Raw genomic sequence first — 13208 nt, 5'->3', positions numbered from 1 at the left:
AACTATAATCTTCATGGCTGTTAGTAGATGGCCATAAGTGGCCTGTGTTTCTCACGTCTCCACTTTAGCCCTTGCTCTCTGCAGCACCACTGCTAGGATGGCTTCAGAGCTGGGCCAGTTCACTCACACTTGAACATCCTGACCCATCGTACTAGGCTTTTTAACATCTATTTCAACTGCCCAAGACAAGGGAAACATGTCCAAAATTCTGTGCACAAGGTAAGTCTTCACTCATGGGATAACCTCCTAAAATTGACCTTAATAAAAGGCCCTAGAGATTTCCATTCCTTTCTGGAGAACCATGATTTTAAGAACTGACTACACCGACAATGCAAAAGTCTCTGCGGTTGGGTTCTCCTTGTCAAACCACTCTATAAAAGAAAATCCAAAATAAAGGTTGAACAACATACCAGGAAGACAAGGTAGGACAGAACAAGGAAGTGAGGGGTGCACCGGAAGGCAAAGGCACCCCTCACCCCGCACACCGGCTTGCATTTCTTAACAAACATGAAGAACTGCAACACAGCCAAAAAAATCAAAATGGTTGAAAAGGCTGCCTACGGGTGGGACTCTGAGAGCTGTGTCTGAGAGTTGAAACAGCTAATGAGTGGTGCCCAAGGCCAGAATGTAGGGTGGATCCGATACGGAGGATATGCCAAATGTGGTGCTGGTCAGAATCTGCCAGACTGAAGAACTAAAGGACAGGAACGCACCACATTTAAATACTAAGAGAGGCCCGACATTTTCTTATTAAATGAAACAAATGTATAATCTCTAATCCAGCATTTCTAAATGAAAACCTGTTTAACTGAAACAAAATTATGGCTACATGATGTGGGAGTCCCCTCTTTGTGTTGTGATTAGCATTAATAAAGAAACTGCCTTGGCCTGTTGATAGGGCAGAACTTAGGTAGACAGGGAAGACAGGACTGAATACAGGAAGGAAGAAGGGTGGAGTCAGAGACACCATGGATCTGCCACCAGAGTAAGACATGCTCCTGAGACTTAGCCGGTAAGCCACTGCCACGTGGTGATACACAGATTAATAGAAATGGCTTAAACTAAGATGTAAGAGTTAGCCAATAAGAAGTTACAGCTAATTGGCCAAGCGGTGTTTTAATTAATATAGTTTCTGCTTGATTATTTCAGTTCTGAGCGGTCGGGACGAACAAGCAGTCTACTCCCTTCAACAGCTACAAGACATTTGCATCAGGGAGTCCACAGCAGCTTTTTGTGAGAGCCTCTGATCTGAATCTGCCATGTCCTTCCACAACAAAATAGACAAGCTAGCCAGGCGGTGGTGGCCCATGCCTTTAATCCCAGCACTCGGGAGGCAGAAGCAGGCGGATCTCTGTGAGTTCGAGACCAGCCTGGTCTACAAGAGCTAGTTCCAGGACAAGAACCAAAAAGTTACGGAGAAACCCTGTCTCAAAAATCCAAAAAAAAAAAATAGACAAACTGTTTCATAGTCATATAACAAATCAATACTCAACAGCAGTAAACAAAAACAATGTGCTAAAAGGCATGGCGAGAAAAGATTTCAAAACCTCTCAAATTAAATTTTACATAAGGTTTACACACCAAATGATTCCACTGCATGCATTCTACAACTGCCAAAAATGTGTGTGCAGTAGACAAATCAGACACGTATGTGCTCTAGGAGGATGGGATGTGCGCTGGCTAGGAGAAGGGGACAACAACATTATGTTTCTGGACAGGGCAGGGCATCATGCAGCACTTGGCTGGACTATTTTTCTGTTCCACCATTTATAATCCTTATTTGTTGAAAAAGCAGTAAATATTAATCCTATCTCAAAACTAACAATATTACGTGGAGGAGGAAAGAGTCAAGTCTTCAACTTACCTTGCAATACATGAAAAAATAACTTGGATTTGGTGTAGAAGGGTGAAGAAATAAAACCACAGTATGTATAGTAAAAGATAAATTGCCAAATCTAGATGAAGGTCTATGGGTATAATCAATGTAGAATTTTTCAATTTTATTAAGAATAGTAAATGTTTTAATAAAATTTTGGCAGGAAAAGGCTTTCCTTATACTTAAATATGTCAAACGTTCAATCTTGCTGTTGTTCACCGATTCTTCACAGAAGCTCCCTTTTAGAACAGCTTTCCAGATCTGGTCCCCAGCACTCAGCCAACTAGGCTTATAACCACCCAAGTACTTTCTACTAGAAATCAATTAAATTTAAAATCATGATAGGAATGTGATTCCTGATGACTTCTGATGTGGATTATAACACACATTAAACTTCCCTGGATAATTTGGATTTTTAGACTCTTTAAATAAAGTTGATGAAAAAGTTTTTATATAAACCAACTGAAGAAAGTAATCATTATTTATTTAGCTGAATGAATGATTTAATGGCTAATGATTTCCAAATCTACTAGAATCACAGGAGTCCCGGGACTATCTGATCACAAGCCCAGGTGGGATCATGTCTCTTCCCAACCACAACAAAGCTGCTAGTATAACATAACATTTTTCTTCAACATAAGATCATAACTCATTATTCTCTTCCACCCTAGCTTGGTGCCTCTCCTAACAGACCAGCCATTAAAGTATATTGATGGGAGGACTGGAAGGGGAGGGAATCATGCCTTATACTTTCTTACAGCTCTCATTGGGAATCAAATGCTGCTACAAAGGGCCAGTCAAGCCACACATAAAGGAGACATAGAAGTCTCAGAATCAACATTGGACCCTTCTCAGAGAAAAAAATAAACACAAGGGGTTTCACAAGGACCCACAAAATTCCATACTGGCTAAAGAAAATCAATCACGGGAACTTTATATCACAATTTGAAATATACAAATTTTAAAAAGAACTGCTCTACTTTTTAGCAGTGTATTTGAGTTTAATTTGCAATGCTAGCCTACAACCCTTGGAGGCAATGCATTTTTCCAAACAAGTTAAACATCCAAAATCAGATAATCTGTTCAAAAGCTCTACAATGCTTTCCATGGTGAATTCCATTCCAGAACTAAATGCTCAAAGCAAAGACACCCTTATTATTGATTTGGAAATCATTAGCCATTAAATCATTCATTCAGCTAAATAAATAATGATTACTTTCTTCAGTTGGTTTATATAAAAACTTTTTCATCAACTTTATTTAAAGAGTCTAAAAATCCAAATCATCCAGGGAAGTTTAATGTGTGTTATAATCCACATCAGAAGTCATCAGGAATCACATTCCTATCATGATTTTAAATTTAATTAAATTTAGTTTCTATGATTCCTCATTTTGGCTGGATACCTGGCCATTATCACATGTTATAAAACTATTGTGCATAGTTTCTCTATGTGATAGTGTTGTTCAAAGACACCATATTTGCTAGTCCACAAAAGATAAATCCAAATAAAAGAAGCTATTATTAAAACCATGCCTATACTGAATATTCACAGCAAATTAAGGGTATGTACAAAATGCCCTTTCTTAGCTCTAAAATTTTTTTAAGCAGTCATATTGGATATTAAAAAAAATACCAGGACACACATATAAAGCCCTGTACTCTGATATCCTACTGATCCCACAAACAGCTCACAAACATGCATTCAGATCAATGAAGAGCACAGTCTACAACCTGACCTGACAGTCATGGTACCCACACCGCCCCTTCACCACCGCATGGACACGTACTTTGCATGTCCCAAACAGACCATCCTGCAGCTTCTGGCAGGAGTGCTAGTAGATGCAGCAAGTGGAGGCTGAACTTAAAGTTGAACAGAGCTGACAGAAACAATGCAGGGAGCTTCCTGTCCTGCCAGGAAAAAGGTCCAGAGGGTAGGAGCAAGCACTGACTCACAAGTTGTACACACACACACACACACACACACACACACACACATATACACACACACACTATATATATACACACACACATATATATATGCATACATACATACATAAAATATATATGTATATATATTTTAAAAATACTTTTTAAAAATGCTTAGAAACTCCAAAAGAAATAGCAAACTAAAAAGAGAAGTGGGAAAAAAGACAAATAAACTGTATTTAGTAAACTTGCACATTTCTTTCTTTTCCAAAGCATCCTCCCTGGAAATATGTTACTACATAGAAAGCCCTGTAGATCAACACTAGCTCTACTTTCAAAGAAGAGAAACACTGAGCAAAGCACACCATCCACTATGTCAATTAACATCCTAAAGACAGTAATTGTAGTGTATTCAATCTTTTAAATGTGAATCCGGAAAACAGTAAGAACTCAATAAATACTTTCCACAAAGGGATATGCCATTAGGCAATTCAGAGTGACTGAAAATGACTTCTTTCTGAACTGCCCACCCAGTCACGCTCACTGCTTTCCACTAGGACCTGTGACCTCTGAGTGGCCGCAGCCTGCCTTACCTTCCGTGGTTGGAAACACTTCTGTTTTGGCCTCTGCCAACTTCCCAGCTCTCAGCAACACTTCAGCGAAGCTCTCGACGGGGACCTGATGATAGGCAGCAGGGGTCACTTCAGAGGACACAACAGCAGAAGTTTCACTTAGAAAACACGATTGCATGACTTCATGGCGCTTGGTGAGCTGGATAACTATTTCTCACTAATGTACATTGTTTTATTTAACAGTTGGGAAGATTTTCAACTTGTAAAATATTATGAACTATATGAAACAAATCCCAGAACCAATGACCACCATGGCAAGAGCCAAGCCCAAGATGTAGTTCAGGAAAATTTTAGTTTCTCCTTATTCATGGCAATTAAATCCTCTTCTTAAGCACACTGTCCTTACCTCGGTGACAAAGGGATTAGTGATGACCGACTCATAAAAAGGATGGCATCCTTGTTGTTCTAGGTTGTCGTTGGCTACAGTTCCCATTCGATATGCTCCACCAAACTCCTGCCCCTAGAAAAAACAATGTGAAGAAAGTTCGATTAAAAGAGAGATCAAGGATAGGCAGAAAGGAAGAGAAGGGTGGGAAGTGGGGGTGCTGCTTTCAGGAGAAAGCAGGCAGCATGACAGAGATGCCCAGCAGAGGACCTAAGGTCAGCAGGTGCAGCCACCCTGATGCCTCCTGACCTCCTTGGCCATGTGGACATCAATGACTCAGAAGTCCTGGAGAACAGTGGCATTAGAATAACCACTCTAAAAGCCCACCCTTTGTTGCTCTACTGACAAACTGCAGTGGCTCTGAGTAAGGCGAGCAGCCAAGACATTGAGTGTTAACACAAAAGGTGGTGGCCCTTGCTGTCATGGGCCTATGGCCCTCTACTGAAACGGTCCCCTCAAGGAGGTCTGACTGTTTCTCTAGGCTCGGCTCAGGTCCACATGCTAAAGTCTTAGCAAATCACAGCACGGTCTGACTGTGCTCCTTTCCCCAGCTGGACTCCTCCACTATCATTCCCCGTCCAAAGATCCTTTGGTTTATTTTCATCAGACATGATTAGCAAGTATCTATTGCCCATATACACTCACTACACTCTCTGTTCTCCTCTAATAGATGGAAAAACTCCTCATGGGGAAAGTTAAGTCAAACATATTCTTGCACAGATTATGGCAGACTTCCTGGCAAGCACAGCCCAAGAAACAATGAAGCTGCTATTTAAAAAAAAAAATGTTACAGAAGGAGGGAGAACATGAGCAAGAAAATAAGGACCACGAGGGGTGCGTCCACTCACAGAGACGGTGGGACTGATCTAATGGGAGCTCACCAAGGCCAGCTGGACTGGGACTGAATGAGCATGTGATCAAATCGGACTCTCTGAATGTGGCTGACAATGAGGGCAGACTGAGAAGCCAATGATAAAGGCACTGGGTTTTGATTCTACTGCATGTACTGGCTTTTTGGGAGCCTAGTCTGTTTGGATGCACACCTTCCTAGACCTGGATAGAGGGGGGAGGGCCTTGGACTTCCAACAGGGCAGGGCACCCTGACTTCTCTTAGGACTGGAGAGAGTGGGAGGAAAATGGGGGAATGGGAGGAGGTAGAAATTTTTAATATATAAATAAAAATAAATAAATAAATAGGATATGTTAGATCATCAAAAAAAAAAAAAAAACAGTGTTGGACACTTTTAACACGTAAGCCTTCAAAAAAAAAGTAAAAAAGAAAATCCAGCCAGGCGATGGTGACACACGCCTTTAATCCCAGCACTCGGGAGGCAGAGGCAGGCAGATCTCTGTGAGTTCGAGACCAGCCTGGTCTACAAGAGCTAGTTCCAGGACAGGCTCCAAATCCACAGAGAAATCCTGTCTCGGAAAAAAAAAAAAAAGAAAGAAAAGAAAATCCACCAGGTAAAAGAAAGAAAACTACGACAATCATAACCCAGTGTGACACATGAAGAGACAGGTCTGTCCCACGGGCAAGGCCAGCAAGTCAGTAAGTGGAACCTCCTTTACCAACTCTGCAGACCTCTGCCCCTACAGTTCCTCTTTCCTGAATAAACCCCACAGAGACCATCAGGGCATACTTAAAACACTTCCCCCAACAGCCACTTTCACTCCTCAGAACTGTTTCAAATGACTGGCACCTCCCACCGAGAGAGCGAGCTAGCTGGGATCTGTCTTTGCTTCCACCCTGAGCTTGCCCTTCCACACAGCAATTACATGCGCTCATTAAGAAAAGGTGCAACACACAACCACACTACCCAATGCTTTCCCTCTGGTGCAGATAAGGCCCACAGTCGCATCATAGTCTGCAAGCGGCTTTCAGCGCTGACGTCCCCACTAACGGCCACTCTCTGCTGTATGTCCACACCAGGGCTGTGGGTCGGCTCAATCACATTTCTCTGTGAAATGATTATTTTCTGAAAAACCTAACATCCCTCTAATCAAAACTTTACTCTCTCACTAAAGTCTTTATTCACTTGGCCTGCTCACGCTATGTTTGTTGGTCATCTCACGCGTTTTCCTCAGAAGTGCATGCTATGGTACATATTAATACACAGAGCCTATCATTATGTATTCTTTATGGTCCACTCCCTCATCTTCCACATGTCCACTTTTTAGTTCAGGTTCTCTCTCAATCTTTCAACCAGGAAAGGAAACGTCCTAATTATTGTCCTTTTGAGCATGGCTTATTTCAATTACTACGGTCCTTGCCAGTTCTGTCTCTCTTTCTAAAAATATCAGCTTTGTCCCTTATAAGTGGGCAAACTTCATTTAAAGTACAAACCATACTTCCTTATTTACCTGTTTCTCCGTTGACAGGCACTAGGCAATGTGAATGGTGTCACAGAAACACAAGCAGGCAGCCTGTCACAGTGGACCATATGGGCGCTGTCTTAAATTATAGAAACCTCTGTACCAATTTCCATATTGGCTGTGATTTATATTCCCACCAGCAGGAGTAAGGTTCTTTCTTCCCCATGTTCTTGCCAGTTATCTGTTATTCTTTGGCGGTAGCCATTCTGGTTTGAATTGTATACTATATGTAGTTTTGATTTGCATTCATCTAATAGATAAAAATGTTGAACATTTTTTTCATGTACTCATTATCCAGCTGTATTTGCTAGAAATGTCTGTCCACTGTCCACTCCTCAATTTGATTATTACCACTTTATTTAAATATTAGAGATGCTTATAATTCCAGATAATCTCTGTCAGACGGCTGCCTATTTGGTAAGCTCTCCATCTGGTGAGCATTCTTATCAGAATGCTCATCCTTTTTTGGCTCTCAAGAAGTTTTCCCGTTTGACAGAGTCCAAAGTGTCCACTCTGGCTCTTACCATGTAAGCCTATTCTCCTCCAGTAGCCTCAGGGTTTTGGGTCCCTGAATCTCACAGAGAGACAGGGATGCAGTTTCACTCTTGTGTGTGTGGATATTCAGTTCCCCAGCACCTCGTGCTGAAGAAGCTAATCCCTCACACTGTATCACTTCAGTATCATAATTAAGAGTCAGGCAGCCTTAGGGGCATGGTCTTATTTCTAAATTTCCTACCCTAGTCCTCTGGGTAGTAGGCTGTGTGTCTGTTTGGGGGCCACTACCATGCTGTTTTTATTATCGCATCTCTGCACTATAAGTCTATGTCAAGTATTGCAATGCATCCCGAGTTGTTCATTAGCTCAAGACTGCTTTGGGTATTTTAGATCTTTATGTTCCCATGTGAACTTCAGGATTTTTTGTTTGTTTGTTTCTGAAGAATTTCACTGGCTGAATCTGAACTTTTAATTGTAGCATCATCATCTGAAAACAAGGACAATTTGTCGCTTCCCTGCTTGTATACATCCTTTCTATTTCTCTCCCTTGCCTTATGCATTTGACTAACTAACATCTGACTAGAAGACAACACTGTCTCATATTGATTTTTGGAAGATTGCTTTCTTTTTTCTCATTCAAGATAATGGTGACTACCAGTCCACCATATTAAAGTTATCCTTATATAGCAAAATCATTTCACTATTATGTAGATATTCCATTTTTTCCACCATTGTAGAGAACAAAACTACACTGAAGTCTTTCCTCATTCTATTCCCAGTATTTAAAACTGCTGACACACAGAAAATGACTACTAAGTATATGCTAAATGGACGAATAAGTAGCTGGGTGAAGAAAGTGTGGATGAAGAGTGACAGTTCCATGAGTGTCTGGGATGCACTGGTACTGCACCAACATTTCTTTATCCTTTATTTTCTGGTACAGTACAAAGAACTGCAGTGTGGCAAAGAAGAGAAGCAGCAAATGAAACACATATTAAAGACACCAGCAAAGCAGCCTCAACTGTTCTACTGTTAGCCTTATCTGTAACTCTAGTGCAGAAGTAGGAGTCTGTAGAGTTGTCCCAAAGATGACACTGCCTGTCCTCAACTACCAGCTCACAGAAATACAACAGAAGCAACTGAGTACTCAGAGGCCCTTTCTTATTTCATCTCCCTGGATTTTAATCCTGATATATAAAACAGGTGTCACTCAAATGAATCTCAGTTTCTTTGCAAGGAATGCATTGAAGAAAATTACATTCTATGAAATAGATTGCTCATTCCTTACCCAATGTGAGGACCAGATTTCTTAAGCCATTTGACAACCACAGATTTATTGTGACAACTAGACAGCAGCCCTGATAAACTGGTGCCAATCATAAAACCAATTTTTATGAAGATCCCCTGCTTACTTGGAGAGGCCGCAGGTATGCTAAAGACTTCTTCCACCACTGCCCATCACTGACGGCCTGCAGGACAGCCTTGGTGGTTGTCGTGGTGTTAGACAAGACTTTCATGGTGGTTGCAGTGGTCCAGTGTAGCAGGTCAGCGGAACTGCTGCCCAAAGCACTTCCATCATCCTGCAGTGAGAAAAAGCAAGTGTAAAATGGTCATCGGTAGACAGAGCAGAGATAGAGACTGCAGACAGCAATCAGACTCATTAGAGTCCAGCACAAACAAACTTAAAGTCCACCTTTGTGAGTAACTAAACAAATGAGAAAGAAATGCTAACAGTGTGTCGTTCCCCACTCAGCTGTTTACAAAAGAAAACAGAAAGAACCTCAGGCCTTCAGTCAACACTCCCTTTCAGAAGACCTGCCAAGACAGGATGGGCTCTATTATTACCAATCTAACAGCCATGCATTCTAAGAGGTTTTTAAATTACAAAGAAAATCAGTTAAGTAATCAATGCTTCTATGGCCCTGACAAAAGTACAAGACTCCAACATCTGCTTTCAACACAAAAGGAATTGCTTTTCTCCAAACAAGTAGATGATTAATATTATTTAAAAGATGAAACCTCCTGCCAATTTTGAGGCATTTAACAAAAATGTTACCTATCCTTTTAAAAACTGAAACAAGGAGAAAAATCACACACATTAAGTCTTTTAAGCAAAAATAACAAAGACTGCATCTGTTCTTATTCAAAATTATTCTATAAAAGTAAACTTTTAGGTTAATGACTACTTACAGGTTTTTCTTAAGTTATTCCAGTAAGAGTTAAAAACTAATTTGTAATCCTCTGATTCAAATAAGTGGCTTGGCCTTCTTGATACTAATAGCAGCTAGTCTAGGTTTGTCATTTAATTCTGAGTCATACCATACACTGAACTAATAAAAGTAATAGATCATAAAATCACTCAAAAATTCTCAGGATACTCCTCTCTCACGGGGAGCACTCAGACAGGAGCAGGCTCTAGTTCTACCTAACAGCAGCCTCGGGAGCAGAACTAAGGACAGGGGATCCCCGTTCTTGCCCTGGAACCTGTGGGACTACTCTACAGCAATGAAATTTAGCGGATGATTGAGGACACCACCCTGGAAGCAGAAAGATTAAACCAAAACGGGACACTTGACCAGTATAATGACTTGAGCCCACAAAGCAGAAAACCTGCTAGAGCTAGAGAGCTTGTAAGGGAGAAGCTGGGTGGGGTGCATGTGAGATCTAAAATGTAAAGAGACTCAACCCACAGCTTCTGCTCTTCAAAATGAAGGCTGAGAGCCATGATCCAAAGAATCAGAGTATATTCCAGAAACTTGAGCACAACTGTCAGGTGATAACCAGGAAGGGAATGTGGACCTCAGTCCACAAACACAAGGAATGAAATTTGGCCAACAACATGAAGAAGGACAGAAACAGATTCTCCATCAGAGCCTGCAAAATTCCTATCTTATGGGAACCCTAAAATAATTAACTGTTTTCTAAAAGTCGTGGGATTATGGCGAGAGCAAAGAAGAGATCATGCTAGGAAACTTAAATGTGCATTTTAGTATTTCTAAAGGGAAACTAAAAAGAAGCCTTGAAGCTACATTAACCAAAGCCCAGAATTTACCTACTCCCCACTACCGGAGGCTGCTTCCTCTAAAATGCACTGTGCATGTTTTACTGCATTTTTGACATTAGAAAATATATATCCATAAACTCAATGCAACATCACAGATTAAATTATGAAAACAGATACAATGATAGTAGAAAAACATGCTATATTGCTTGTACATTATAAGATAATCACACAAAATAAAACTGAGGCTTATGTAGCAATAAATACAGTGTTTCTTTTTTATTATTTATTTATTTATTTATTTATTTATTATGTGTATAGTATTCTACCTGCATACCAGAAGAGGGCACCAGATCTCACTATAGATGGCTGTGAGCTACCATGTAGTTGCTGGGAATTGAACTCAGGACCTCTGGAAGAGCAGCCAGTGCTCTTAACCTTGAGCCATCTCTCCAGCCCAATACAGTGTTTTTCTAGGCTTAGTTGGGTCAGGTACTGTGGCATCATTGCCTTACCTGTATTTGGGGCTCTCTACAAACTGTACTGGTGTGCCTGTTTAAAGCTAAATAATACACTTCTAACACTCACTTGTAACTGGTGCTGCATACATGACCCACTTTATTCACATTTCACCTACATACATACTACTAGAAAGTTATTTTAGAGGCTGACGTTTTACCATTTCTATGATTCTTCTACTGGCAAGAAATATATAGATATATGACTAACAAACTGTATATATACAACTATAAAACTGTATCAGTGAACCCTGTTGCCACAGTAAAAAGAAAGTTAAATGACAACCATGAACTTCTAAGCTGCCGACTTCCATCTTGGTGGAGTTGGCAAAGCCTGGAAACTCACCTTTTGGCTCCAAAGGTAGACTGTAGCTCCCCAGAAAGGAAGCTCGGAAACACTGACCTGCAACAAGTAACTACTACCAACACCTATAACTTTAGTACTTAAGCAACTTTCTAAACCATTAAAAAAAAATCACCTTCCACCTATAACAGTGAGAAGGCTTTCTGGGATCTATAACTGAACTTGATTCATAAAAAAAAAAAAAAATAAGAACAACCTGCTAACAGAGTAGCCAGGAGATAAGAAACACTGTCTTCATTCGACATTGGAGATAACGATAAAGAAGTAATAGTTGGCTAAAAAGCCATTTACAAGCCAGTATCTTGAGGAAAGCTTTCCAAGTGTTCAGTGCACAGGGCAGACATGGTTAGCTGCCATCACCACTGTCCGAGCACCAGTGGGAAACTGGGCAGAAACACCCAGAGCTGCCTGTGACCTCCAACACCACACGGCTCTGGTCTACGGGCCTGCAGCACACAACACGTGCTTGTTACAAATGGAGAAGTGCTGAAAAAAAAAAAACAACAAAAACCAGCAGGCTGTGGTTTTATGGGGGGGGGGGGTATGTGTGCCTGTGTGTATTTAATTTTTTTAATTATGTATACATGTTGGTGCCTGTGCAGGAGTATATGCACAAAGTGCAGGTACCCATGGGGGCCAGAGAGGGTGCTGGGCACTTTGGAGCTGGGATTGCAGGTTGTGAACTGCCAGACTGAGTGTTGTGACTGAACTCTGATTCTCTACAAGAGCAAGTACTTTTAACTGCTGAGTCAACTCTCTAGCACCCCCTGTTGGTTATAAAGACAAGAGAGGAGGAAAATAAAGACCAAGGTGAATGTTCTTGACCTCAATCAGGCATTGAGCAGAATTAGGTAGAATGCACCGACACTACTAACAACCTGGAGCAATGCATCAACTTATTAAATCCCCATGTAGAGGGGAGACAGCAGGCCTACCAGTCAGGCAAAAAAACAAAACTGGCCGACTGTTGGAACAGAAAGTCTACTTTAAACAGCGCTTCTCTTAATACACTGTGTAAACACTAAAAGAGAGCTTAACACACCCATTGCTGTTTCACTGGGGCATGACTGGGACACAAGGGTAACAGCAACATTTGGGAGGCAGAAGCTACTCTAAGCTACATAGTAATTCATAGCCAGGCTACTGCAAACAGGGCAAGCTTACTCAGTTGAAGTCGTACACATTTTGGGTTCACAGGCCTCACTGAACATGCAAACAATAGTACTCCTAGGCCTCTGTGAATTATCATTCCATTTTCTCACTGTGTCTTAGGAAAAAAGTTAATTGGATTAGACATGTTTGCTACTTTTATATCTAACTGAGAAGTATTTGCCTACTCTAACGTCACAAAGTATTCTTCTCAGTTTACCTTAACATGAAAGATTGTGTTCCTTTAAGTGGCAGGGATTACTGCCCTCCGATCCACTTGTGGCATTATATGCTTAGTTAATGTAGTATTTACAGAACACACTGAAATAATTTTTCATTTACTGCAGAGGAAGGTGTTCAAGAGTAAGGCCACTGTTGATTCGTTATTACAGGGTATGTGAGAATCTCCACAGTTGCAGCTATAGAAAACTGTATGAAGTTGGGTTTACTGTACCATTTAAATGTTTGAGATACATTTTCAAGATGTGT

The 13208-nt window shown here is 40.9% G+C and overlaps 1 protein-coding gene across 1 annotated transcript in view; it reads right to left on the bottom strand.

Annotated features, from left to right (window-relative positions):
• Nucleotides 1–13208, bottom strand: part of Nbas (NBAS subunit of NRZ tethering complex) — a 327757-nt gene that overhangs the window by 118302 nt on the left and 196247 nt on the right. Inside the window, exons 36-38 of the mRNA XM_075984028.1 lie at nucleotides 9100–9267; nucleotides 4781–4894; nucleotides 4396–4480 (exon numbers count right to left, since the gene is read on the bottom strand). Of these exons, the coding sequence (XP_075840143.1) occupies nucleotides 4396–4480; nucleotides 4781–4894; nucleotides 9100–9267 (367 nt within the window). The remainder of the gene's footprint in view (nucleotides 1–4395; nucleotides 4481–4780; nucleotides 4895–9099; nucleotides 9268–13208) is intronic.

This window comes from Microtus pennsylvanicus, chromosome 8, assembly GCF_037038515.1.
Source record: "Microtus pennsylvanicus isolate mMicPen1 chromosome 8, mMicPen1.hap1, whole genome shotgun sequence".
Lineage (NCBI taxonomy): Eukaryota > Metazoa > Chordata > Mammalia > Rodentia > Cricetidae > Microtus > Microtus pennsylvanicus.
Note: the sequence above shows the minus strand (reverse complement) of the source record. Positions and strands in the feature narration are given on the sequence as shown.